The 21,222-nt window shown below is 48.1% G+C and overlaps 8 protein-coding genes across 8 annotated transcripts; 3 read left to right on the top strand and 5 right to left on the bottom strand.

Moving 5' to 3' along the window:
• Positions 1-722: 722 nt before the first annotated feature.
• On the bottom strand, positions 723-929 carry DFJ58DRAFT_663932 (uncharacterized protein; the record flags this gene model as incomplete). Its single annotated transcript, XM_041382403.1, has 1 exon — positions 723-929. A coding segment is annotated over one exon (207 nt), but the record flags the coding sequence as incomplete, so codon positions are not given.
• A 1,832-nt stretch (positions 930-2,761) lies between these two features.
• DFJ58DRAFT_717363 (uncharacterized protein) lies at positions 2,762-4,112 on the bottom strand (the record flags this gene model as incomplete). Its single annotated transcript, XM_041384350.1, has 2 exons — positions 2,762-3,220; positions 3,324-4,112. 2 exons carry the CDS (start codon positions 4,110-4,112, stop codon positions 2,762-2,764), a joined length of 1,248 nt encoding a protein of 415 aa, XP_041241337.1.
• Positions 4,113-6,865: 2,753 nt separating this feature from the next.
• Positions 6,866-8,407, bottom strand: DFJ58DRAFT_498881 (NGG1p interacting factor 3). The gene is made up of 7 exons (XM_041380697.1): positions 8,219-8,407; positions 8,147-8,162; positions 8,046-8,094; positions 7,604-7,974; positions 7,426-7,547; positions 7,331-7,376; positions 6,866-7,278 (listed from the first exon to the last, which is right to left on the bottom strand). The coding sequence occupies exons 1-7, from the start codon at positions 8,294-8,296 to the stop codon at positions 7,091-7,093; spliced, it is 870 nt and encodes a 289-aa protein (XP_041241336.1). The 5' UTR covers positions 8,297-8,407; the 3' UTR covers positions 6,866-7,090.
• Positions 8,408-8,455: 48 nt separating this feature from the next.
• DFJ58DRAFT_799354 (uncharacterized protein) lies at positions 8,456-9,346 on the top strand. Its single transcript, XM_041390746.1, has 5 exons — positions 8,456-8,639; positions 8,691-8,809; positions 8,861-8,949; positions 9,008-9,025; positions 9,089-9,346. Exons 1-5 carry the CDS (start codon positions 8,520-8,522, stop codon positions 9,148-9,150), a joined length of 408 nt encoding a protein of 135 aa, XP_041241335.1. The 5' UTR covers positions 8,456-8,519; the 3' UTR covers positions 9,151-9,346.
• A 15-nt stretch (positions 9,347-9,361) lies between these two features.
• DFJ58DRAFT_799352 (uncharacterized protein) lies at positions 9,362-10,725 on the bottom strand. Its single transcript, XM_041390745.1, has 5 exons — positions 10,555-10,725; positions 10,394-10,504; positions 9,995-10,333; positions 9,858-9,941; positions 9,362-9,787 (listed from the first exon to the last, which is right to left on the bottom strand). The coding sequence occupies exons 1-5, from the start codon at positions 10,600-10,602 to the stop codon at positions 9,761-9,763; spliced, it is 609 nt and encodes a 202-aa protein (XP_041241334.1). The 5' UTR covers positions 10,603-10,725; the 3' UTR covers positions 9,362-9,760.
• A 7-nt stretch (positions 10,726-10,732) lies between these two features.
• DFJ58DRAFT_799346 (uncharacterized protein) lies at positions 10,733-13,898 on the top strand. The gene is made up of 18 exons (XM_041390744.1): positions 10,733-10,791; positions 10,846-11,099; positions 11,123-11,124; positions 11,165-11,305; positions 11,370-11,440; positions 11,498-11,554; positions 11,615-11,684; positions 11,736-12,039; positions 12,088-12,134; positions 12,205-12,301; positions 12,355-12,438; positions 12,485-12,526; positions 12,578-12,598; positions 12,651-12,901; positions 12,953-12,991; positions 13,038-13,130; positions 13,179-13,270; positions 13,327-13,898. The coding sequence occupies exons 2-18, from the start codon at positions 10,883-10,885 to the stop codon at positions 13,580-13,582; spliced, it is 1,884 nt and encodes a 627-aa protein (XP_041241333.1). The 5' UTR covers positions 10,733-10,791; positions 10,846-10,882; the 3' UTR covers positions 13,583-13,898.
• Positions 13,847-18,552, top strand: DFJ58DRAFT_498686 (uncharacterized protein). The gene is made up of 9 exons (XM_041380696.1): positions 13,847-13,961; positions 14,014-14,158; positions 14,218-14,351; positions 14,407-14,595; positions 14,653-14,703; positions 14,750-14,948; positions 15,000-15,146; positions 15,198-16,720; positions 16,772-18,552. Exons 3-9 carry the CDS (start codon positions 14,313-14,315, stop codon positions 18,380-18,382), a joined length of 3,759 nt encoding a protein of 1,252 aa, XP_041241332.1. The 5' UTR covers positions 13,847-13,961; positions 14,014-14,158; positions 14,218-14,312; the 3' UTR covers positions 18,383-18,552.
• A 14-nt stretch (positions 18,553-18,566) lies between these two features.
• On the bottom strand, positions 18,567-21,198 carry DFJ58DRAFT_799332 (APC amino acid permease). Its single transcript, XM_041390743.1, has 15 exons — positions 20,908-21,198; positions 20,795-20,833; positions 20,685-20,733; positions 20,508-20,631; positions 20,353-20,454; positions 20,264-20,300; positions 20,156-20,216; positions 19,900-20,094; positions 19,665-19,847; positions 19,567-19,609; positions 19,442-19,511; positions 19,228-19,392; positions 18,965-19,179; positions 18,713-18,905; positions 18,567-18,658 (listed from the first exon to the last, which is right to left on the bottom strand). Exons 1-14 carry the CDS (start codon positions 21,020-21,022, stop codon positions 18,723-18,725), a joined length of 1,581 nt encoding a protein of 526 aa, XP_041241331.1. The 5' UTR covers positions 21,023-21,198; the 3' UTR covers positions 18,567-18,658; positions 18,713-18,722.
• Between the last annotated feature and the right edge of the window lie 24 nt (positions 21,199-21,222).

Genomic DNA, 21,222 nt, shown 5'->3' with positions numbered 1-21,222 from the left:
CTTGCGGATAGTTCGGCGAAAATGATACAAAATAGACATCGGCAGTACACGTTTATTAGAGCCGTCCCTTGGCTGAGATCCCGCGATTAATATTCTCCTCTAAATCTTGACCAAATCTAAGACTTTTCCCTTCTTCCCCACACCCGTCAGCGGAACAACCAGCAGCTCATCAGAGCCCGAATGACACGTGTTCCTTACGCATTGCCATAAAGTACATCATGGGTGTCCACGTGGGACTTTGAACCGAGTGAGTGAGTTCATTTCCGATGTAGCTTGTTGTTCGGCCATCAGTATGTACGCATGCTGCGATGAACATGTACCATCCGTTTGAGACGTGTTACTGACGTTTCAGCACGGTTTTCGGTCCGGCAAATAATGATGGTTGTTGCAGTAAATCATACATACAAGGCAGACGGCAAAATTATGAGGCTAAATTATCCTGCCGCCCCGAGGAATCCGCATAGCGAGACTGCACAACCTCCTCCTTCCTCCTTGATCCTACAACTGCGATGAGACCTCGACGACTAATGTGCGTTTATGCACGGGGTGTATATGTATGTTGATACAATGCAATAAAAGAGTCCAATGACAACATGATCGATGATGAGAACAATTGTCTAGGATGAGACAATGAGACATTGGAGATGTGAGACAATAGGAATGACGACTTACGACAAGCAAAGGGAATAAATATAGCAAAAAGACGTAATCATTGTGTGTGCTCAGCGGAAGGGACAGCTAGGGGAGTGAGATCCGCGCCAGCCACAGTGGCAGCACTGAGGTGCATTGAAGTTCATGCAGGAGTCATCATCGGATGAGATGCGCATTGATACGGGAAGTGGGATGAGAGTAGCGCGTGCATTGATGCGAGTTAGATGATGATGACTCGTCGGATGAGAATGCAGTCTTGGAAGACATGCAAGTAGTAGTGGAGCTAGTAGAAGCACGCATTGTTGTGTGTTGAGAGTAGTGGTTTTGTTATGAGAGTTGGTAGGTTGAATGATTAAAGAGAATGGATGTGCCCCACCTTTTAAGCATTTTCGTTGTGGCAGCCGGTCATACTTCCGTTATCGGCTTGCATAGACATAGACAAAACACATCCGACGGCCAAGAATTATAGAGTACACTTGCGGGTTGTGGCGTCACTGATGAACCAAATCTGTAATCAGCGTAAAACGAAAAAGGAAATCGGGGAACTTTGGTTGCCTGAGAGGACTTCCTCAAGGTCATGACCCCTCGAAGAAATCAGCCAGTGCCCCAATCCAGCATTTTCGTACATCAATTTCCTTGAGCGCTCACAGTCAGGGCATCCATCCACCACGATAACCTTTCGAGGCCATGTTGCACCGGATCCCTGCTTTCGGGTCCCACCTGACTTTTTTACACGATAACGTACTAAGTACTGGAAGTACATCTATATCTAACTCAACTTGGACATGTTGCTTGTCCAAGTGACACAGCATTGGCCCCGAGATTTGGCAGTGTCTGTGGCAGATTATTCATAAGATTGAAATTCAATCTCTTACACGCAGTACTCCAGATCCTCGAGAGAAACACTCACACGATCCGGCACCCGTTCAATCGAGGAACTCTCGTGCCTTCTTTCTCCAATGTCCTGTCCTACGGCACCGCGTTCCTCGACGTGTCGCCTACGTTTACAGTTTACACATAAAAGGACGTGTCTAACGCCCTTGCTATACAGAAACGTACTCAATCACGATCGCGTGGGGGATGAAGACAGGAACATGATGTGACCGTTCCTGTATAGCGCTATATTGGCAATCTCGTCATTATTGACTGATCGTAAAGACAGAACTTAACTGTCAGACCTTGAAGCCTGTAATATCGATCTTCACAGGTATTCCTCCATCAATCTGGGGTTTTTTTTTTCCACGTATTCATAATCTAAACATGCGTGTCAGTGCACCCAAGAGTTTTTCATTCGCAATGCCGTAGGCTTCAAACTTACATTGTATCCGACTTCTATGTAGAACCAAGCAATCTGGTCATTCCCCCACCGCATGCGTGGCTAGGTTCAATGGGGCTATGCGCCCTTATGAATCGGAAAGTACTATCACGCCCACATTTCAATGCCAGAGTCTAATTCAGTAGGTCCCGCCAGTTGGCCTAAGGTACCCACAGACGACTGCCTCATGCTGCTTTCCAAGCAATGGCGCAATAGATCCCATGAAATATTCCAAAGGCAGAGCAACTTTTGGAAATATCATTCCTCAATCTGTCCATCATCCCACTTGAAACAATCGGCGACAAACTTGGTACTGCGCTAGTACTAGTGGCACGTATCGCATTGCATCTTTCTGCACAGCCAAGGGAAATCAAGACCCGCAGCGTAGGTTACTCAGGAGGAATGACACATGTAAACATTTTATCGAAACAGAAGGCAAAACAAGGTTCCGGGGCAATCGGTCACGATGCCATCAAGCCTTCTCAGGCCTTGAAAGGCACTTTGCACCGGTTATAATGCGTTTAAACGCGAGGTCTTCCCAGACTTCCTCTTCCCCGTTCAAACATCCCAGAATAACTTGCAGGGTTTTTGATTGTATCACCGGTATTGTGCTGTGGGCGAGGGATAATGATTTGTGAAGTAAATAGCCATGGACTTGGAAGGATGATGTGATTGGGAAGGGATGATGTAAAAAGACATGCTGCACTGATAACGAAAAAACATTGCGTACACCCTGATCACTTCACAAATGTGCTCGATCTCCATCACTTGACAACGATCGCATGACGCCCTCCACTATCCCGATCCTCCTACACTGCCTCCTTTCTTCGGCATGTCAGCATACCACTCCGGAATCTCATTCGCTTTGGGAATTGCTCGCTTGCGAAGTTCTTTAATCTCCCTTTCTTCTTCCGCATCTCGTTGTCTTCGGCGCTCCTCTTTTGCTCGTTGAATCTCCTCTTCCTTTATTCGCACCATTTGGTCGAATTTCTCCCTCTCTCTGGCTCGAATTTCGGTGCTAAGGACTATCGGTGGTGCAGGAACTATCGGAACGACGTGTTCCTTACGCCATGCAAGTGACGCTTGGTGAGCCTCATGTAGTACCTTGAAATCGGGCACAGGAGGCCTTTGTCGGTGCCCCCTCTCCTCGTTGACCGAGCCTGCAAGCTTCTCAAACTCAGTTTTACGCGCTTCCACGCGAGCGTCCAGATGAAACGTAAACGCAATAGGCTTTGTTATGTTGGCAGGTGGCAGCTATACGTTCAAATATCACAGCCAACAATCAAATATCAAGCCATGTAAAAATAATATTGAATGAGCGCACATAAGACGAGGATTCCGTTAATTAATCACGTACCGTCTTCTCGAGGGGTGGCACAAGGCCAGGTCTAGATGGTCCTAACCGCTCGAGCCCCGTAACTGTCACAGGTTTCTTGCTGACTACAAGTCCCGCGTCAAAGTGGACCCGGGAACTGTCCGAGGTTCGGCTTTGTGAGCTACAGACCCCCCCTGCCTGTCCCTGAACATTTTTGTCCTTCTCCTTGCAGATCATCCGACCGCGCAGGGACGTTGATGCAATCGATGTAGATGACACCTGTCGTTGGAAGTTCTGTCTGGGTTTATACTTTGTTCGCGCGTTTGGAAAATTTGACGTCGGACACCGCGAATTCCGACTGATAAGCTGCACGCTGGCATGTGCGCGGTTCTTCTGGGTGGATGGCCGAAGAACTTGGCTGGACGAACCTGCCGAAATAGTCGGGCCAGTCTTGGCAATGGCGCTTTGTGACAACGGTTTCGCCTTAAACTTCTTGCTGCCACTGGGCTGTTGGGAAGCAGACTCCTCATCGGTGGCTGGGCGCTTCTTCGCCGGCCTCATGGGTGATAGCTCCCGCCTTCCTGTGGATAAATGACCGGGGGAGGCGCTAGCTTGTGTGTGATACTTCTGCGGTGAAATTTCTGAAAGCCTCAATAGGTAATCGTTACGACTCGAAGGGTCCGGTGAACATGGGGCATCCACAATGTCGACTGCAGGCGGAGGTTGAGTTTCGATGTGTTCTTCCGTTCTAGCAACACCAGTGCCCGTACCACCCGTGAAAGAATTTTCGGTCCTGGGATTATAGATACTGGGGAATCCGAGTGATGGCATTTCCAAGAAAGGTGACCGGAGATCATGTCAGATCGAACCATAATTCCCGATTGCGATCACAATCATACAGAAAGAGAGAAAGAAGAATAGAAGGACACGCGCAAGGTACAACTGATCAGTTCCGGTGCAAATGCAGTGAAATGTGTATCAGCGGACGTACCTAATCGATGTCATTATTTTTTGACTGTAAGACACGAGGCGTTCAGCCACCCGACCGGTCACGCTTTGGCTAGCATTTGAGACCATATTACTAACACCGCTCATAGATGCGGGTGGAACTTGGAATTCGGTATCTATGGCCACGTTTCCTGACTCGGACGTCCACGTAGAAGAGGACTGCACAGTTGGTTCGGCAATGGAAGTTAGACCAAGTTTGTCAGCGGCTGACATGGGTATCCTGCTCTGCGTTGCTAGCTTCGTGTTACGGCCGCCTTCTACCGCCTACCACAGGATGGTGAGCTCATACTGAGTGTAAATGGGAGTCAACTTACAGAATTAATTCTTGTCCTCGGCTTTAACTTTGAATTTGGTGCTGCCGTAACATTTAACACAGGGAAAACAGAGGATCGCGCAACCGCTGGTGGCTGCACGTGCATGGAGATATCATAATCATCATTGAGGGTCCCCACTTCTGCGCGTAAGGACTCCAAGCGCTCCTCGGAGACGGCGGGCGCGTCGAGTACTATCTCCTTAAGTTTAGATGGAAGGCGGGACATTTTGTTCGCTTTGACAGGGCTCTGACGTCTGGACCGTAAAGGTCTGTAGTCATTCTTCTGGTGTGCTGACGAACTTGGACTAGTTGATCTTGATAGCGATAACAGTTGCGAGGTGACTTTCGGTGTGATATCACCAAGCTTCAATTGTCCGCGGACTGGAGTAGGAGCAATGGTAGCGAAACTGGCGCCACCAGCTCCGCGCAGAAAATCAAGATCACTGCTGTTATCTGCAAGCAGAAACTCCGCGGATGAAGAATCGGCGGGGATCTGGAAAGAGATAGATGTGTCCGAGAGGTCTGGTAAGTGTCTTGTGCTTAGCGTTGTGTTGGCTGTTGGCGGCATGGCGCGTGCAGACTTGGGATGTTTAACAATTCCAACGTGTTACGTCGGAGAGAAGGAGAAGGCGTGCGAATTGTTTCTGACGCGTCAACAGCACGTGCAATTTGATACGCGACTGTAACAGCCACAATGACAGTCAGAGTGACAGACCGTCACGGCACTAGTGCTGCCTAATTAATTGGTGTCAAATGCAAACGCTCCTGACTCTCACTCCTGAGCAATTCAGGTTTGCTTCAATCAAGCAAAGTTTCTGTATCTGCCATCAATATTTGGGGTTTACATAACGGTCTCCCTGCCCTGACATGGATCCAGTTCATGCTAATGAATTTCTTCTCAGACGAATAAAACTTTCCAGCCCAACTTGTTCTAAGTACAAAGGCTCATTTGTCTTTTTTCAGATTGGAAGATACACACCGTTCTCACATTATTATGGCGCCATCTAGCCTATGTCTATGAAGCACTGCCCGTTCCAGGGAGGATCATACTCTGCTTTCATGGCCTATTCAAAACCATGCCAGGTGTTAACATGCGTTGAACGCTCCAACATCTGTAACTCAATCTTTCTTGTATGTCGGGTATCACCACGATAGCTTCCCACTCCATGAACACGTCGAGGATTGGAATTCCCAACGTGGCACCTAAACCAACCAATTTTCTGGCAGTGCCGCCAACGGCAATGACAAGCAATGCTGCGCGTGCCATTCTGTTGACATTCTTTTAACCTGGATCCAGATTTTTAGACGTTGTCTTGGCGTGTATCATACCGTCTCACAGTGAGTAATTACCACAACTTTGAGATAAATGCTGACGTTCACATCTCACCCTGAATCTTCCTTCCCTCGAGCCCTTATCTTGTCAAGATCAGATGCCGAATCAATATTCTTACGTCCAAATGCGCACATTTCCCACCTTTCCCCGCACCGCCGTATGACATTCCCACATTTCAACCATATGTCTGCTGAACGATGGGCATCCACGTTCTCGATAAGTGTTCCTGACAGAAATATGTCCCCCGGCTTACCGTTCCATCTCTCCTTCTAGACTTCTGTTCTTAATATGCGATATCACCGCGTTATAGGTCGCACGCGCCAGCAACTTCTTTCAACTTCTTTTCCAAGAACGCATCTTACCCCGCAATATAATTCAAATGCCTGCCATTCTGACACCTTTTCGGGTAAAATGCTCGCGGGTCAATCTTTGTCCGCCGACCTCGCTGACTGAATACAATGACGATCACTAGGTTATCTTCTTTCCGTAACTGCACTCCTTTGCAAATGTGTGGTGCAGTTGTTAAGGCTTTATCCTCCTTTATAACTTCGCTTGGCTTTCACCGGTGCCCTCGCACGTCCCCTTCCATCTGTGGGTAATGTGACTCGAAGAGGAATCAGTGAGGGAGTTTGACGCTGGCAGATTGCATATCGTATGGTCACTTGCTCCATCCAGGCACCGAGAATGAAATTCGACCCCAGCCATGCGTTTGCTCTTGATTCAAAAATAGTTCGATATTGGCCTGACTGAGTGAACCCAAGTGGCGTCAACTCTCTGAATCGTCTGATATCATTTTCGCTTCGAACGTCCGAGCCCTTCGTGAGTTCAAACGGCTCGTCCTCGGTCCGCTACTAGTAGTCAGTAAAACTAATTCCTCCGTGGGTTAGCAACTGAACTCTAAGAAACATAGCAAACTTTGGGGAAGCCCAGCCCAAGGTAAGTGCCGTGGATAGCTCGGAGCTTGTAGGACAAGGATACTACGTGCATTCTGTCTAGTTCTTGTTTTTACATTTGATGGAGGCAATTTGAGCTTCCGGCAGGTGACAGATCTGACCTCACTGCCTCGTCAAAAAAAACTTGGCCAATATTATATATAGCACTTGTATAATCGCATATCCAAACCTTCCTGGTGCACCGCTCTGCACCGGTGTTTGTTTACATGCGATCAAGAGGGTGCCTATCAACTTCGCTGATGTGGATATCAATCTGGTACTTCTCGATCTCGATTCTTTCTTCTCGGGACAATCCACTGGACGACTCGTCCCGCACAACTTCGGAGAGTGCGTCCGAAAGCTTCTTTGCCAGAACAGGGAGATATCCACGCTCTGTGTTTGTATGTCCACCTTGATATCATACGTTCAGTGACGAGACTCCCGTCACGCGTAGTCAACTCACATAGTATGACGTATCGACCCCTTGCAACTGCTGCAAGGACTTCGTGCTGCAGTCACTGTTAGGATTGTACAGATAGAAGAGGAATATAAACCTACGTGTTGCATCTCCCCCGTGAAATACACATCGGCGTCGACTCCTGAAAGTAATGTTCCTCCTGCACCAGCACAAATTGCAACCGATTTAATCGATTTTTGAGCGAACGGCCGTCCTACGTCAACTGTACGTTCATTATAATCAGATATGCACGATAGGCAGGGGAGATGCGCAGTAAACCTTGTGACAAAGAAAGATGCTTCTTTACTCTCTGGACAAGTTCCTCGATAGGAATCGGTTCATCAAGCGTCACGATCCGGCCGGCACCACCTGCTTCTCCCTTGACTTCTCCCAGGATGTCGACTTTTCCAATGGCCTCTTGGGCACCCATGACGCCTTCTGCAAGCCAGTCGTTGATACCACCCCAAGTCGCATCAAGACTTGAGTGAGGGCAGAAGACTGACGTCCCTGCGGCTGAGAGCTTGAGCAGGGATGCTTGCAGTGGGTCTGCCAATGTGAGAGAAGTAATAGGTTTGAAGAGGGGTGGGTGGTAGGTTATTACGAGCGCCGTAGGCACTTTTAATGTCTCCTCGAGGACAGCAGTAGTCAGACTAGAGGGGCCTTGTCACTACATATTGCATGTTGATTGCAAAGCAATCCTTATTGATAGCATTCTACTTACTCGATCGTCAATACTACGCGCTTTGCGTCGGACCTTGGGACAGGGGATTCTGTGTGGCACTGGATAAGTGATAACCGAGCTTTGGTATACGGGATGTTTACCTATAATGAGACCTACCTGCCATACGTATCAGATCACCATATCAGACGACATTGCCGGTGAATGGTACGAACTTTATCCCATGGTTCAGCAAGCCGGAGCGGTGCGATTCGTTCCAATGCCTTGCACACGCTTTTCACCACGATAGACATTTTTGCAGAGTATGGTACCCACACAGGATGACACGTTCAAGGGTCTGTTATTTAGGGACCAACCTTGAATGAAGCACGCAAGCAAATCAGAGTATTGTGGTTGGTTATGTGATATGATAAGCGGCCAGCGCTAGCTCCAACGTGGAAGTTGCTGACTAGTACTGGTTTGACTCAAGTTACTGGCCAGTGACTGACTCAGTGACGACACGCCAATTGCCGGAGGATGGATATGTTCTCTCAAATCTATAGAGCTGTCTCATCTAGACTTCCCTCCTTGTCCAGCTCCGCTCACACATCATCAGCATCCAGAATGAACCCGAAGGAAATCCAAGAGTTTGTTGAGGTAATCGACGCTGCCGGCCTCCGAGTCAATGCCACACTCACACCCTCACAGAACAACCTCAAAGACAACGGCCTCGTCGTCTTCATCCGGACTTCACCGCCTTGCTACTTCTGCCAACAAGCTCTCCGCTTCTTGCAGAAATATCCAGAGCTCCATGGTAAATCAGTCGAGTAGGTGTTTTACTTGATCGGGACGCCCGCCATCTTGACAAGTGCGCACAGCCTTAGTGAAACCGGGGAGCAGCAGGCTATTATCAGCTACCTTGGCAGCCTCCCAGGTTCTGCACCCACATTCCCTCGGGTTTTTGCAAGTGAGTTATTTTGCTTGTCTCACCTCTGGGTGATGCTGATGAGATGATCTTGCAAAAGACAAGGAATTAATCGGCGGTATGATCATATTTTTGGCTTGTCTTGCGTGAAGGTCAATACCATCTAATTTTTTCCCTTCAGGTTATTCCGATTTGGAGGGCTTGGGTGCATCTGGTGTAAAGGCCATTATCCAGAAGGTGTGAGGACCGCGGATCAATACAGTTCCGAGTGATTGGTTCAGTGATGTCGTACAAGTTGAATCATATGAATTTCAGAGAGGGCAATGTATCTTGAGGATTGGCATACCATGTACGAGATTCATATTATTGTGACCCACAAGTACTACAATCTCCTCGGTAATGATTAATATATTGACCCTTGGAGCCTAGTCTGACCTAACACAGACATGACAGTCGATACGCTAGTAGTAAGAATGCTTTTGCATCACCAGGGTCTTGACTGCACACTAGAATGCCAGGGCGGATTCCGATAAGCTAATACCCATTTACTAAGACTTGCTGTAAGCCTCGGAATTGCATTTGCATCATCGGTCTATTATTCAAACACGGAGAGTAATCGAATTATAAATCATAATTCCATCAAATGTAGGTTGCTCGCCATGATCAAATCGGTTAATTTGCTGGTCACCGTCTCCACCGGGTTAAACTCGCGGCCGCCTTTGTCGATACGCCGCGGGTCAGAAGGAAATCACTTACGTTCTCAAAGGAACGCCCTACTAGTGTATCACCCCGATACCGGGTGCCAAGCAGGTCATCTATGTCATGTTGAGATATGAGTGGCTAGCGTAGACCCTTATGACGGCAGCCCTAGCGTTGCGCGCTGTAAGGAGGGACAAGTTCGATTTTAATCAGCATCATACTCTCCAACGATATTAAAGAAATATTTTTACCAGCTGAATAATGCTCGCGCGCTCCGTCGGTGGGAGCATGTTGATCTGGTCTGATGTCATAGCTATGACGCGCATTATCATAGCCTGTGTTTTGGCCTATCAGAATGTGAAATATGGTAGAACTGGGTTTCTCGCACTTTTTGCTCATCAGGGATCGATGCCAGGGCATCTGGAATCATGCCACCACCTATGGGGGCTTGTTGCGGCGTGCTATATCCTCCTTGCACACCATATTGGGAGGGCGCTCCATAGCCGAAATTTTGCTGTGGACCCTGCCCATGTCCATTAGGATAATGAGGAGGGGTAGGTGTATGTGATGGCACGTGCGGCGGCGTTTGGGACTGCGGTGTTGGTGTACGGTACTGCTGGAGGTGGGGTGGGATTGCAGAAGCAGGCTGGATGGCAGGCGCAGTCGACGGGCCTGCATTTTGTGGTTGCTGTTGCTGGATCGATGTTGAATAGGCCGTGAGCGTTTTCTGGAATTGCCGGTTCGTCAATCTGGCGGTTTCCAGGTGGTAAGGGCGAATACAGCATACCTGCAGGACTTGGACATCTACAGCATTCATTTTCACCATCAGACCGATGAGGGCATATGCGATTTGCGGTGTGGACGCGAGGATAGCGCGTGCTTGCTCTGGAGTTGTTTTCTGGAAAGGCGGGTGATGAGTTGGTGGGTGTAGTAGTTGTTAGCACTGACCTTGAGCGTCAAAAGCAACTCGGTGAGCTGCTCTTCTTGCCCAGACATTGCGTTCTAGGGGGTGCGGTGCAGCGGCAGTTAACGCAACTGGTAGGATCAAATTTAGTGGAGTCTGGCAACTAGTGGCCAAGGCTTCAAGTTGTTCTCTGATGACTAATAAGCGATTGGAAGGCCAAGACCTGACATGTGACAGCTGGCTGGCTGGCACTGGTCTAAAACCATTCAGCATCGCTACCAGTAAGTACTTACTGTGGTTTCCTGTGGGTTCAAAGCTTCACGCTTTAGCTTCAGTTCTTAAACGGTAGACTGCCTTTATGGTACCATCTCTATGGCCACCTTCTCATCGGACGTCTTGCGCAAATTTGCTAGATTCTTTGCACAATTGTTCAAATTTTCACTTCGCCGAGCATGCTATACATTGCGGATTTTCCATGCCCTACTCCGTAGGCTAGAAAGCATGCGTGTTCGCTTTGGCAATGATATCTATTCTGCTGGAACACTCCAAGAAGAGTTGCGCCCTGCAATATGTAGGCAGCGGCTTGCCTGTGATCCACTTACCCCCTGACAGATGTCAATCAACCTGGTAACCGACCACACCGTACGCTCGCAGTACCGACGGACATTGCATCTCCTGCAACATCCATTGTACCTGACGCCACCTTCACACCTCAGTTCCGGAGACAGTTTCAGCACCGGGACTGTATATGACGTCCGAGTACCAAATGCTAACGTTGACAGTGGACAACCTCGAGTCTTCCTAGAAATGAACACGCCAACATACGAGCCGCGAATTTGTCTTCTCGGGGCATGCTGAGCGACCGGAGCCCATCACACTACGATCGATCATACCGACCGACGTTAAACGCTATGATAGGAAAATTAAAATGTAAGACTATCACTTATGCTCTAGAGAGATATTGACGTAGTGACACTGCCACGGAAGGAAATGGGCTGAACCGAATCATATCGTCATCACTCCGACCAACAGCAAGTATGTGGAGTATGTACACGTTCACCAACAGTTTCTGTATCTTATCACCTTCATAATACATGCATCTAGGGAGGTGCAAAGTGGATGGCACGATTTCGTGCACCCTGAAGGTCCCAGAGTTTATTATCACCATGAGACAGTTAGCACATGTCCTGAGGTCGATTTTTCAAAATGCTCATACACTCTATAGAGAGTTTTCACGGATGCAGACATGCGCCCAGGCAAGGTCGATTCGGAAAAGCTCTTGGCGATGGCTAAAGCCCTCAATGCTTATGCAAAGAGCCAACCAGACGTACAGGCCAGGATCGGTGATGAAACAGAATTGGTACTTGAGCTTGGCATCGAAAAAGGTAATACTACCAGCATCAAATCATGTGGCTACTATTTCGTCGATCACGTGGAGAGGGTGATATTTTGGGCACATCCGTATACTTGCGAACCAGGTGGCGAGATTCTGTTCAATGTCAAGGCAGCCAAGAAACTCAGTCATATAAGTGGGTGATTCACTACTAATCGGATTACCTTTAAACACTTGCTTTTAGAATATTCATTAGAATCGCAATATTGGCTAGTGCTCTCCAAGAGATCGGTACGCTCCGTGAACATTCTCAATCAATCTTGCTGACTTGCACGCAATAGCGTGTTGGCGACGCTGACAGTCTTCTAGGTATCACTGCGAGCTTTATCCTCACAACCGATCCCTTCCGAGACAAATCTTTGATGAGCTGAGGGAAATCATTATCCATGCAAATGCAGGTAGGCTATGTGGTTGCAACTTAACGAAGGACATAATCTTACTATGATTATAGAGACCATCACATCGGATACATCACTGGCCCCTTTTGATGGCAATGAGCTAGCGAAGATGCTGGATCTAATGGACCGTATTGAGGGTTAGACTTACTCCGAGTGTTTTCGACTCAACTAATGTTCAACCAGGCAGCATCGATAAAATACATCCTCATTCTGTATGTGTTGTAGGCGAGTTTTTTTTCCATAGATGACAATAGTATACTTATCTACTCCTTACAGCTCGATTCATGAGATTGTTCAGTACGGATTTATCCTTCGATTCACGAAAAATACTGATAACGCACTGGCACAGCCAAGGTCAAATACACAAACTTCTACGGACAACCTGGCGCGCGTGTTGACGCCGACAGATCCATCTATTACAAAGAGGGCCACGAGCGTGAAACACTCATCTTCAGGCTTTTCAACCTGATCCTCTGGTATGGGCCACGCAAGCACTATAAGCGTATACAGAGAGTATGGGTTGACGAGATCATCAATGCCCCACGCTGGAAAGATTTTATCGCCCAACTGGATAAGGAGTGGGCGGGGTACACGCTCTATGTAAGTGCTTGATACATATTGAATGCAGTTGAAGACTTAGCGTCGCTGGAGTCCACCGTTATGTTGGCCGTTGACGTCAGTTTCCTTGCAGTGCCTGATCCCTACAGCTCCTCACAGACATCGTCCAATATCGCAGGTATACATGTCAGCTCTTTGTTCTGTGGGTTCGCTTGTGGTTTCTGTGCTACTTGTCGACCAAAGCCAAGACTATCAGACTGCCGAAGGCGGGGTATGCGTTCTTTTTTCAGTTAATGAGCCTCGTTGACCATACATCCAGGCTTTGTACATGTCCTTGATGACCCACGCAATTCCCGGAATTGAAAACTTGGCACTGATACATAGCTTATCGTTTGCACTTCTTATATGGGCGTATGTCCTAATTCCCCGCGTATCCATCCCAGAGCTCTGACCTTATATGTCATCAGGATGGTATTCTTCGGCCTCGCTTTGTCTATCCTCATCTTCCGTAACAGTGACGTTGTAACGCTCGCGACAATGGTCCCTGGATGGACAATAGTCATGATATTCACGTTGTGGCCCTCGATGACTACCCCTGTCGGATGGCTACTGAATTTTGCGAAATCCTTACCCCGTCAGCCAAAGCGCGTCGTCCAATATCTGCGTGACCCAAGACACTCAGAATTGGAGCAGGCGTTCAGGATCAGCGATCGAGTTGCGTAAAGATGTACACATTCCGAGTATGCCACTACTTCCTTACTCATGTACCACCGACACATTTCTATATCTATGGTCAGTAGGCTTCCAGGATAAGTTGGGAGCATATACTAGTATACATCCTCCGAATCTGTAGTTCAGCTGCATGGTTTCTCCGATCTTATTCTAAACATTGGTTGGAGTCTGAAAGCCACGAAACTTCATCGATCCATCGTTTACGCGTGGAGTCGGCGATCCGATTCCCACAATTCGAGAGCTTACGATTGCTGGAATCAAGCTATTAATTATGTAAACGCAATCCAAGCTGGTTGGCCACTTAAAACTCTCACCAACTCTTTCACCAGCGGCATCCTAATGGACAACAGGACGTACTACAAAGCAGACAGTGAGTCTACAGTACAGCTTGGTAAATCCACGATTCCAAAAATGATCTGCAGTCATCGAAGCCTTGATCCCGAAGAAAGACTCCACCAAATCATCTGATGTATATGTCAAAATCCTTGTAGAAGGGCATCCACCGCAGAAGACTAAAGTGTTTAGAGAACTTGATGGAAAGGCTGTATGGAACGAACACTTCATGCTGTGAGTGCTGAGTACTTTATACATAAAGAAATGTTGACAAGTACTACGTATGCCGTCAGACCCATAGATATGGAAACACAGCTTGAGATCAAGCAGAGCAAACGTAACACATTTTTCAAACATGGCTCCCGTTCTCTCGGCAAGGTCAGATTAGATGCGGCAGCAATACTTAGACAGCCTGTTGTCGCAGTGTGTAAGAGATCTTTTCTTAAATCGACCGCGTCGTGACGTCAATATATATAGCACAGGAGGTTCAGCTGAATTTCCCTTTGGACGAAGTACTGCAATATGACGCCTCACAGCGAGGCTACATCTTAGTCCGTCTATACAGACCTGAAGGGCCTGTGCAACTCGCTCGTTCATCTGTGGGAAAATCTTTATCTGTAGTCATTTCACAGCTAGATACGTTTGTCCGGATTGTGGACGTGGCATCGCAGGTAAGTTGATTTTGGCCCCTTGTCCACTTACGACAAGTTAATGTTTGGAAAATGCAGATACATCCATTCGTGAACCTGGCATGGCAGGTTGTATCATCACTTTACACGGTGAGCATCAACGCATGAGACTCTGAATTTCTCATGAATGGTGTAGATTGTCAGAGACCAGCTGGACCGGGACAAAAGAATTGGAGATCTAACGGATGTAATGGAGGACGTGTATACCTTTGTTGATGATGTGAAAAGTTTTCCGAGTAGACTGGCATCTCAAGAGGAGATCATCAAGAAGATCATGTTCCAAACCATAGAATGTATGCTGTTCATTCAGGAGTACTCTGGTCACGGATTTTGTAGTGCGTGTGTTTTACCTTAAACCCGTCTCTAATTCTCATTCAAAATCTTAGGACGTACGCTCAATAAACAGTGGGCAGACGAGCAAATCGCACGCTTCACGCAGACGTTCGCAATGCTGAAGGCATCTTTCAACACCGGGGTTGGGGTCCAGATCGCTCTCATTGCCCACCGCATGTACGAAGATGTGCAATCGATAGGTCTGTATGCATGTTGCATTCTCCGAGTTCCAAACGCTCATTAGTACCTAGTTCAAACACAAAGTCTTGCCAAGCTTCATCCAGCAGATATGGATGACCCTTCCCGACCAGCGTGCTTGCCCCAGACTCGGAGCGACTTGCTCTCCAGTTTGTTCTCTTGGGCAATGAATCCTTCCAGCAATCAAAACGTGCTTTGGCTCCATGGCCCTGCTGGCTCCGGAAAGAGCACCGTTGCTACAACGATCGCCAACATTGCGCGAGACCTCGGTCGTCTCGGCGCATTTGTATTTTTCAATCGCCACATGGTGGCAAGGAATGATCCAGCGGCCGTTGTACGAACTCTTGCCTTCCAACTTGGCGAATTTGACCATCGACTGGGAGCAGCCATCTCGACTGTGATCAAAAGCACTCCAAGCATCAGACAATCACCCCTACGACAGCAGTTTCATAAATTACTGGTGCAACCTCTGTCCGAATCCGAATTGGCGGTTTGGAGCCAAGAAGGCCCTGTGATCGTTGTTATCGATGCACTGGATGAGTGCGGACACGTCGGGGACCGGGAAGACCTTCTCAGCGTCCTGGCGCTGGAGAGCGTAAAATTGCCGCCGACGTTACGCATCGTTGTCACAAGCCGAATAGAGTTGGATATTCAGGAAGCATTGGAGGCACGGAAGAATATCTGCAACACCCCAATCGACATCAACTCTCCTGCCACTGACAAGGATATCCACTTGTACCTATACGATCGTCTGCAGAACATCCGTTCTAAAAACAAATATCTGTCACTCCCACAGGAATGGCCTGGGCATAACACAATTGATGCTCTGGCAACTCGAGCGCGCGGACTCTTTATATGGGCATTTACTGCCTGTCGCTACGTGGAAAACGGACAAGATCCAGAAGACAGGCTAGCGGACCTGCTTCGTACTGACGTTTGCTCGAACGCCGAGTCAGCCCTGGATCTTATATACTCCACCGCCCTGGAATCCGTTAGGAGATGGGAAGATCCGGCATTTTCTGCCGACTTCCGCGACATTCTCGGCGTTGTGATAGCTGCCAGAAATCCTTTGACAGCGTTGACCATCGACCGGCTTAACGAGGTTGCTTCAGTCTCAAGAACGCGACCAAGTCTTCACACTATCCAACATCTTGGTTGTATTTTTCGAGGAACAACCAGCGAGCCGATTCAAGTTATTCATCCCTCGTTCGAGGAATTTCTAACAGATCGAGCTCGTTGCAAAAGGGATGAATGGTTCATTGATGTATCTCTATCCCACCAGAGACTTGCCCTCCAGTGCATTGGTTCCCTTCGCGCGATTTTGAAACAAAATATGTGCAACTTGACCCTCACGAGAAGTGGGGTCGATGTTAAGATTCTACCGGAGGATGTTACCTACTCTTGCATCTTCTGGATCGAGCACGTCTGCAAGTCAGAGGGAAGTGAGGAATCGCTCTTTAGTGTGGTGTACGATTTTCTTGTGAAGCATCTGCTTCACTGGATCGAGACGATGAGTTTGTTGAAGAAGGCTAGACATACAATCAAGTTACTTATGCGACTAGAAGACTGGAGCCAAGTGAGTCAAAGTTCCATCCTGTTTCTCTCGTTGCTAAAAGCAAGCCTACAGTCAACTCAAGGTCGCCATCAAGAACTTTGCAACCTTCTGGCGGATGCAGTGCGCTTTTGCCAAGCCTTCACCGCGGTCATCGAACAACACCCACTTCTCGTATACATTAGTGCATTGCCATTTTCCCCAACCAACTCTGTTCTATATCAGTTGTTCAAGGATGAACTATCAATACCAGTCGTAGCTGGAGGTTTTCGTGATGAATGGTCGCCTTTGCTTATGGACATTCCCAGACCAGGTGGAGAAGTCACATCACTCTCACTATCGTCTGATGGGTCCCAGTTGATCTCGACGGTCGCCCGCGGGTGCTATGTGTGGGACGTTGTATCGGGGGAGCTGCTGATCCAAGGACCGAAAGGTGATGTGGCGATGACGGTGTTCGCGCCTTGTGGTCGGCTAGCTGCATCATGTTTATTCAGTGGTTCAATAGCCCTCTGGGACACCTTCTCTGGGCAAATGATGGGTCAGCCACTCACACGTGATCAGGGAGCGATATACGCCCTTGCATTCTCCCCTGATGGGACCCATTTGATATCGGGCGGACAAAATTGCACCATCATCATGTGGAATGTACAGGCAGCATCAGTTGTTCTGGACCCCCCGGCGACGCACACGAAAACGGTTCTGTGTCTTGCATTCTCGCCCGATGGTCTGCGCTATGCTTCGGGTTCGCGCGATGGTACTATTCGAATTTGGGATGCAGCATCAGGAAGAATGGTATTAGAACCCTTTCGCGGTCATTCTGGGGGCGTGTATTCTGTAGCCTTCACTCCTGATGGCACGAGGATAGTATCGGGTTCAGATGACAAACACGTCTGTGTATGGGATGTTCAGGCTGGTTCTTCTTCGAATCGGTCTCGAGAGGAATCCATGCCAATCAAGCTTTGCGGTCATCACAGCACCGTGTTCTCTGTTGCCGTCTCTCCTGACGGGCAATTCATCGCATCCGCATCAAACGATACTACCGTACGCCTCTGGAGTTTGGAGTCAAGGGAAGAATTGAGCCACCTCGTTCGCCAGCACAGAATGCCTGTGCGTTGTGTAGCATTTTGGCAGCAGTACGGGCGTCTCCGTCTGGTAACAGGCGCGAAGGATGCTACTGTCCGCATCTGGGATACTGAGTCGGTTGGAAGCATGGGTGTGGCTCGGAAGCACAAGGGCCTGGTTTCGCACCTCGCGTTTTCACAAGATGGCCAGCGCATTGTTTCGGGGTCACTTGATGGTACCGTGCGGGTTTGGGATCCCATAACAGGCCAATGCCTACTGGGTCCACTGAAACTTGAGCAACAAGTACATTCTGTTGCTCTACCCGCAGATAATGTTAGGATCTTGGCAGCAGACCGTAAGGGTGCTGTCTTCGCATGGGATGCAACAACAGGAGGGCATTTACCCGCTACGCCGGCCGATGATCCCAGCTATCATTCTATCGTCGGGCCACTGTCTCTGGAGCGAAAATGGATAGTAGATTCAAGGACTGGTGCGGTCCTTACGATGCTTCCAACGATGTCACCTGTGAGATCCCATGCATCATTCGGCAATTGCATGGTTCTTGGGCTGGCAAACGGTGGAATAGTAATTATACACTTTCCTGGTGCCCCACAGCTTATCTAGCATGTGTTGGATATTGAGGTCATAGTCAACGCTCATTCCTTCATCCTCATTAACCGTATGTGGTATTGATACACTTACTTGACACCCAGACACTCGTTTTTGCTTTCCCTCAGTCTTCTATCCGAGACTGAGTTAACGTGTGTTCATTCATAGTTACCTTACTCATACTGACTTATCGTAGACCAATCATAACCTAGGTGTATCATAATACAATCTTCTACCCGAGATTGAGGACTAATTATACCTGTATCTAGGTCAGGTATTTCGTCAGTGTGTCTACGCTTGTACGTTGAGATAACATCTAGAAGATCTAGAAGCTGATATACATACACATTTACATTTACGTACGTCCTTCACCTGATCCATTTGGTACTCTTCGAAGGACGTTCCGCGAGACCCCATCATCCTGTAAGACAGTCTCTTGCACGATACGGTATCCATGCTTCCTGGGTAACCAGTAGAAGTAAACAAACCAATATATGATGCCAAGTATACCGATTAGCACTGCTAAAACGACGTGGGACTGTATGTCAAACCGTCAGTTATGCTTTGCTCGCCCACAAAGAGACAGTGGTAACGTACCCAATATGGGAGATGTTCGTAAACGTCGGATCCTGGAGACGGTGGGATGATGGGCACAATAGCAAGGAAGACATTGGATAGCAAAAAGAATATAACGACGGACTTCCACGCTCGGAACGGAGGGCACCACTCGTAGGATTTGAATGCAGGGGTGTACAGGAGGAGGAGGCCACCCGATATCAGCATATTAAACATCGTGATGGGGTACGATGAGACTAAATTGTGGTTAGATGGGGCCCAAGATCAAGTCATGAGGTACAGACAATTTACGAAAAAGAGATAAGCATCTCCAGGAGGAGAAGCAAGCATGGTGATCACAGAAATGAGCCATTGAGCGAAGAGCCCAGCAAGAGGTGCATTGAAAGGCTTGTTGCTGGCGAAGAAAGATGAAAGTGGTAGAACACCCTCTCTACCCAATTCTTGGACGACTGTGTCATAGTCAGCGCATATAATCATATACAGGTGAAGTTGAATAACCTCTGCCTTGCGTGAACAGCATGCTCATAAGGTTTCCTAGTATTGACAGTGCAATAATAGCACTCAAAATCTGGGTTTACGCTACATAAGAAAATATGCCGACTAGCATGGTTGCCATCACTTACCCGCTCTGTAGCAGGACCGAAGATGTTCCTGAAAAATAGAGCTCTAAAAGAGTTTGTCTCAGTATGAATGCGTTGTTTTCGTGATGAATGAACCATACGCCGCCATGGTGCCACCTTCCATCATGTCTTGCTTGGATACAACAGCAAAGTACGCAACGTTCACAGACAAATACGCGATCGTGACAAGGATCATGGCAAGGGATGAAGCGCGCTTGATGGTACGGACAGGATCTTGCACTTCAGATAAAGCATAATTGGCATTAGAGTATCCGTTGTAAGCCCTGTAAAGAAGTCAGCATCTGGCCCGCGGGTGTACGACTAGATAAAACCTACCAGATGACATTGTACATTCCAGTGACAAATGCATTCGGGCCTATGTCGCTTCCCTCCCAAAAAGACGTCCACGTGAAATTATGTGGAGTATTGTATCCGGCATGTACGGCGAATCCAGGGACACCGGCGAGGCTGAAGAGCCCAGAAACAGCGATGACGAGTAACACAATTAACTTGAAAAAAACCCAGTGCATTCTGTAGTTTCAGCCCATAGTTCAAGAATGCGCCGTGGGCGATGAGACAGAATGTCGAGCACAGAAAGGCGACTGCTCGAACATTAACGGTGGTAGGCTGGATTGCGAGGGCATTCAAGGTGTCTAAGGGGACCAGTTGGGAGACGTCTAGCAGAAGGTGTAAAACTCACATTCCCCGAAAACAACGCTATTTGCCGATAACCAACCCTTACGGATGGTGATAATGATCAATGCATTCACGGGACGAATAAGGACTCACTATGAACAATCCGTATATCGCGTAGAAGCAAGTGGTCATAAACCTCGGTCGGCGATAGATGTATTCCATGTAGGTCTTCTCCCCACCACTCCTTGGCAGTCCCTAGAGCACAGCGAAATGATAAGGGATAAGAGCAGATGATTCGAGTCCCTGACCGTCCCAAACTCCACATAAACAGCAGTACCTGCGGATGCGACAAGTGCACCGAATATCCACATAACGAAAGTCATTCCTACACTCCCTGACGACCGCAAGATAATGCTAGGCGATGCAAAAACGCTGGACATGAACATTAGCCTTCCCTCACGAAGGATGCTTCCGTTATGACGAACCCAGTTCCAAACACCCTGTTGAATATAAGCATCACTGCACTAGCGAGTCCTGAAGTATGTCGGGTCAGCTTCATACCCCATCGACACAAGCGACATCAACTTGTGCCTACCGATCTGCTTCTTTGCATCCGGCACATTATCATACATGTCTACATGATATCATAAAAGAAAACGGAGATGTGAATAAAACGATGTTCCATCCATGTGAGTCCGAGGCACCTACTATGGTCAGACTCATCTTGCACAGACGAATACCCTTCCACTGAAATGTCGTTGGTCACCTTCCGCTGGACCTGTGCTGGTCGCAGGAGAGGCTCCGTTTCTGAAGGACCATCCATCAGGCGAACTGACAGCTTGTAGTAGTATATCCCGCTGAATACGAGTCGAGGAAGGGATTGTTGCTGCGAGATAAGTGACTGTTGGAGCTTGGAATAGTAACTTGATGCCTTCCGAGCTTGTGCACCCGAGCTATCATCAATTAGTACGTATTTACATGATATGTCCCGGCCGCCAGTGCACGGTCAACTGCGAAGATATA

Source organism: Suillus subalutaceus, assembly GCF_016647625.1.
Source record: "Suillus subalutaceus strain FC151 chromosome Unknown DFJ58scaffold_91, whole genome shotgun sequence".
NCBI lineage: Eukaryota > Fungi > Basidiomycota > Agaricomycetes > Boletales > Suillaceae > Suillus > Suillus subalutaceus.
Note: the sequence above shows the minus strand (reverse complement) of the source record. Positions and strands in the feature narration are given on the sequence as shown.

Excerpts from the sequence above, each read along its gene's own strand:
- DFJ58DRAFT_498881 (XM_041380697.1), bottom strand. The coding sequence starts at position 8,296 with ATGTCTATCGTGGTGAAAAGCGTGTGCAAGGCATTGGAACGAATCGCA. Across the intron at positions 7,548-7,603 it reads GCATCTTTCTTTGTCACAAG|TTGACGTAGGACGGCCGTTC; the intron begins GTTTACTGCGCA and ends ATGAACGTACAG. Across the intron at positions 7,377-7,425 it reads TCACGGGGGAGATGCAACAC|CACGAAGTCCTTGCAGCAGT; the intron begins GTAGGTTTATAT and ends CAGTGACTGCAG.
- DFJ58DRAFT_799354 (XM_041390746.1), top strand. The coding sequence starts at position 8,520 with ATGGATATGTTCTCTCAAATCTATAGAGCTGTCTCATCTAGACTTCCC. Across the intron at positions 8,640-8,690 it reads AAATCCAAGAGTTTGTTGAG|AACAACCTCAAAGACAACGG; the intron begins GTAATCGACGCT and ends ACACCCTCACAG. Across the intron at positions 8,810-8,860 it reads CTCCATGGTAAATCAGTCGA|CCTTAGTGAAACCGGGGAGC; the intron begins GTAGGTGTTTTA and ends AAGTGCGCACAG.
- DFJ58DRAFT_799352 (XM_041390745.1), bottom strand. The coding sequence starts at position 10,602 with ATGTCTGGGCAAGAAGAGCAGCTCACCGAGTTGCTTTTGACGCTCAAG. Across the intron at positions 10,505-10,554 it reads AGTTGCTTTTGACGCTCAAG|AAAACAACTCCAGAGCAAGC; the intron begins GTCAGTGCTAAC and ends CCGCCTTTCCAG. Across the intron at positions 10,334-10,393 it reads TAGATGTCCAAGTCCTGCAG|AAAACGCTCACGGCCTATTC; the intron begins GTATGCTGTATT and ends CGGCAATTCCAG.
- DFJ58DRAFT_799346 (XM_041390744.1), top strand. The coding sequence starts at position 10,883 with ATGGCCACCTTCTCATCGGACGTCTTGCGCAAATTTGCTAGATTCTTT. Across the intron at positions 12,040-12,087 it reads CAAGAAACTCAGTCATATAA|AATATTCATTAGAATCGCAA; the intron begins GTGGGTGATTCA and ends ACTTGCTTTTAG. Across the intron at positions 13,271-13,326 it reads TTTGCACTTCTTATATGGGC|GATGGTATTCTTCGGCCTCG; the intron begins GTATGTCCTAAT and ends ATATGTCATCAG.
- DFJ58DRAFT_498686 (XM_041380696.1), top strand. The coding sequence starts at position 14,313 with ATGCGGCAGCAATACTTAGACAGCCTGTTGTCGCAGTGT. Across the intron at positions 14,704-14,749 it reads TTGTATCATCACTTTACACG|ATTGTCAGAGACCAGCTGGA; the intron begins GTGAGCATCAAC and ends TGAATGGTGTAG. Across the intron at positions 16,721-16,771 it reads GACTAGAAGACTGGAGCCAA|TCAACTCAAGGTCGCCATCA; the intron begins GTGAGTCAAAGT and ends GCAAGCCTACAG.
- DFJ58DRAFT_799332 (XM_041390743.1), bottom strand. The coding sequence starts at position 21,022 with ATGGATGGTCCTTCAGAAACGGAGCCTCTCCTGCGACCAGCACAGGTC. Across the intron at positions 19,848-19,899 it reads GGAATGTACAATGTCATCTG|GGCTTACAACGGATACTCTA; the intron begins GTAGGTTTTATC and ends ACTTCTTTACAG. Across the intron at positions 19,610-19,664 it reads GAAGGTGGCACCATGGCGGC|AGCTCTATTTTTCAGGAACA; the intron begins GTATGGTTCATT and ends AAACTCTTTTAG.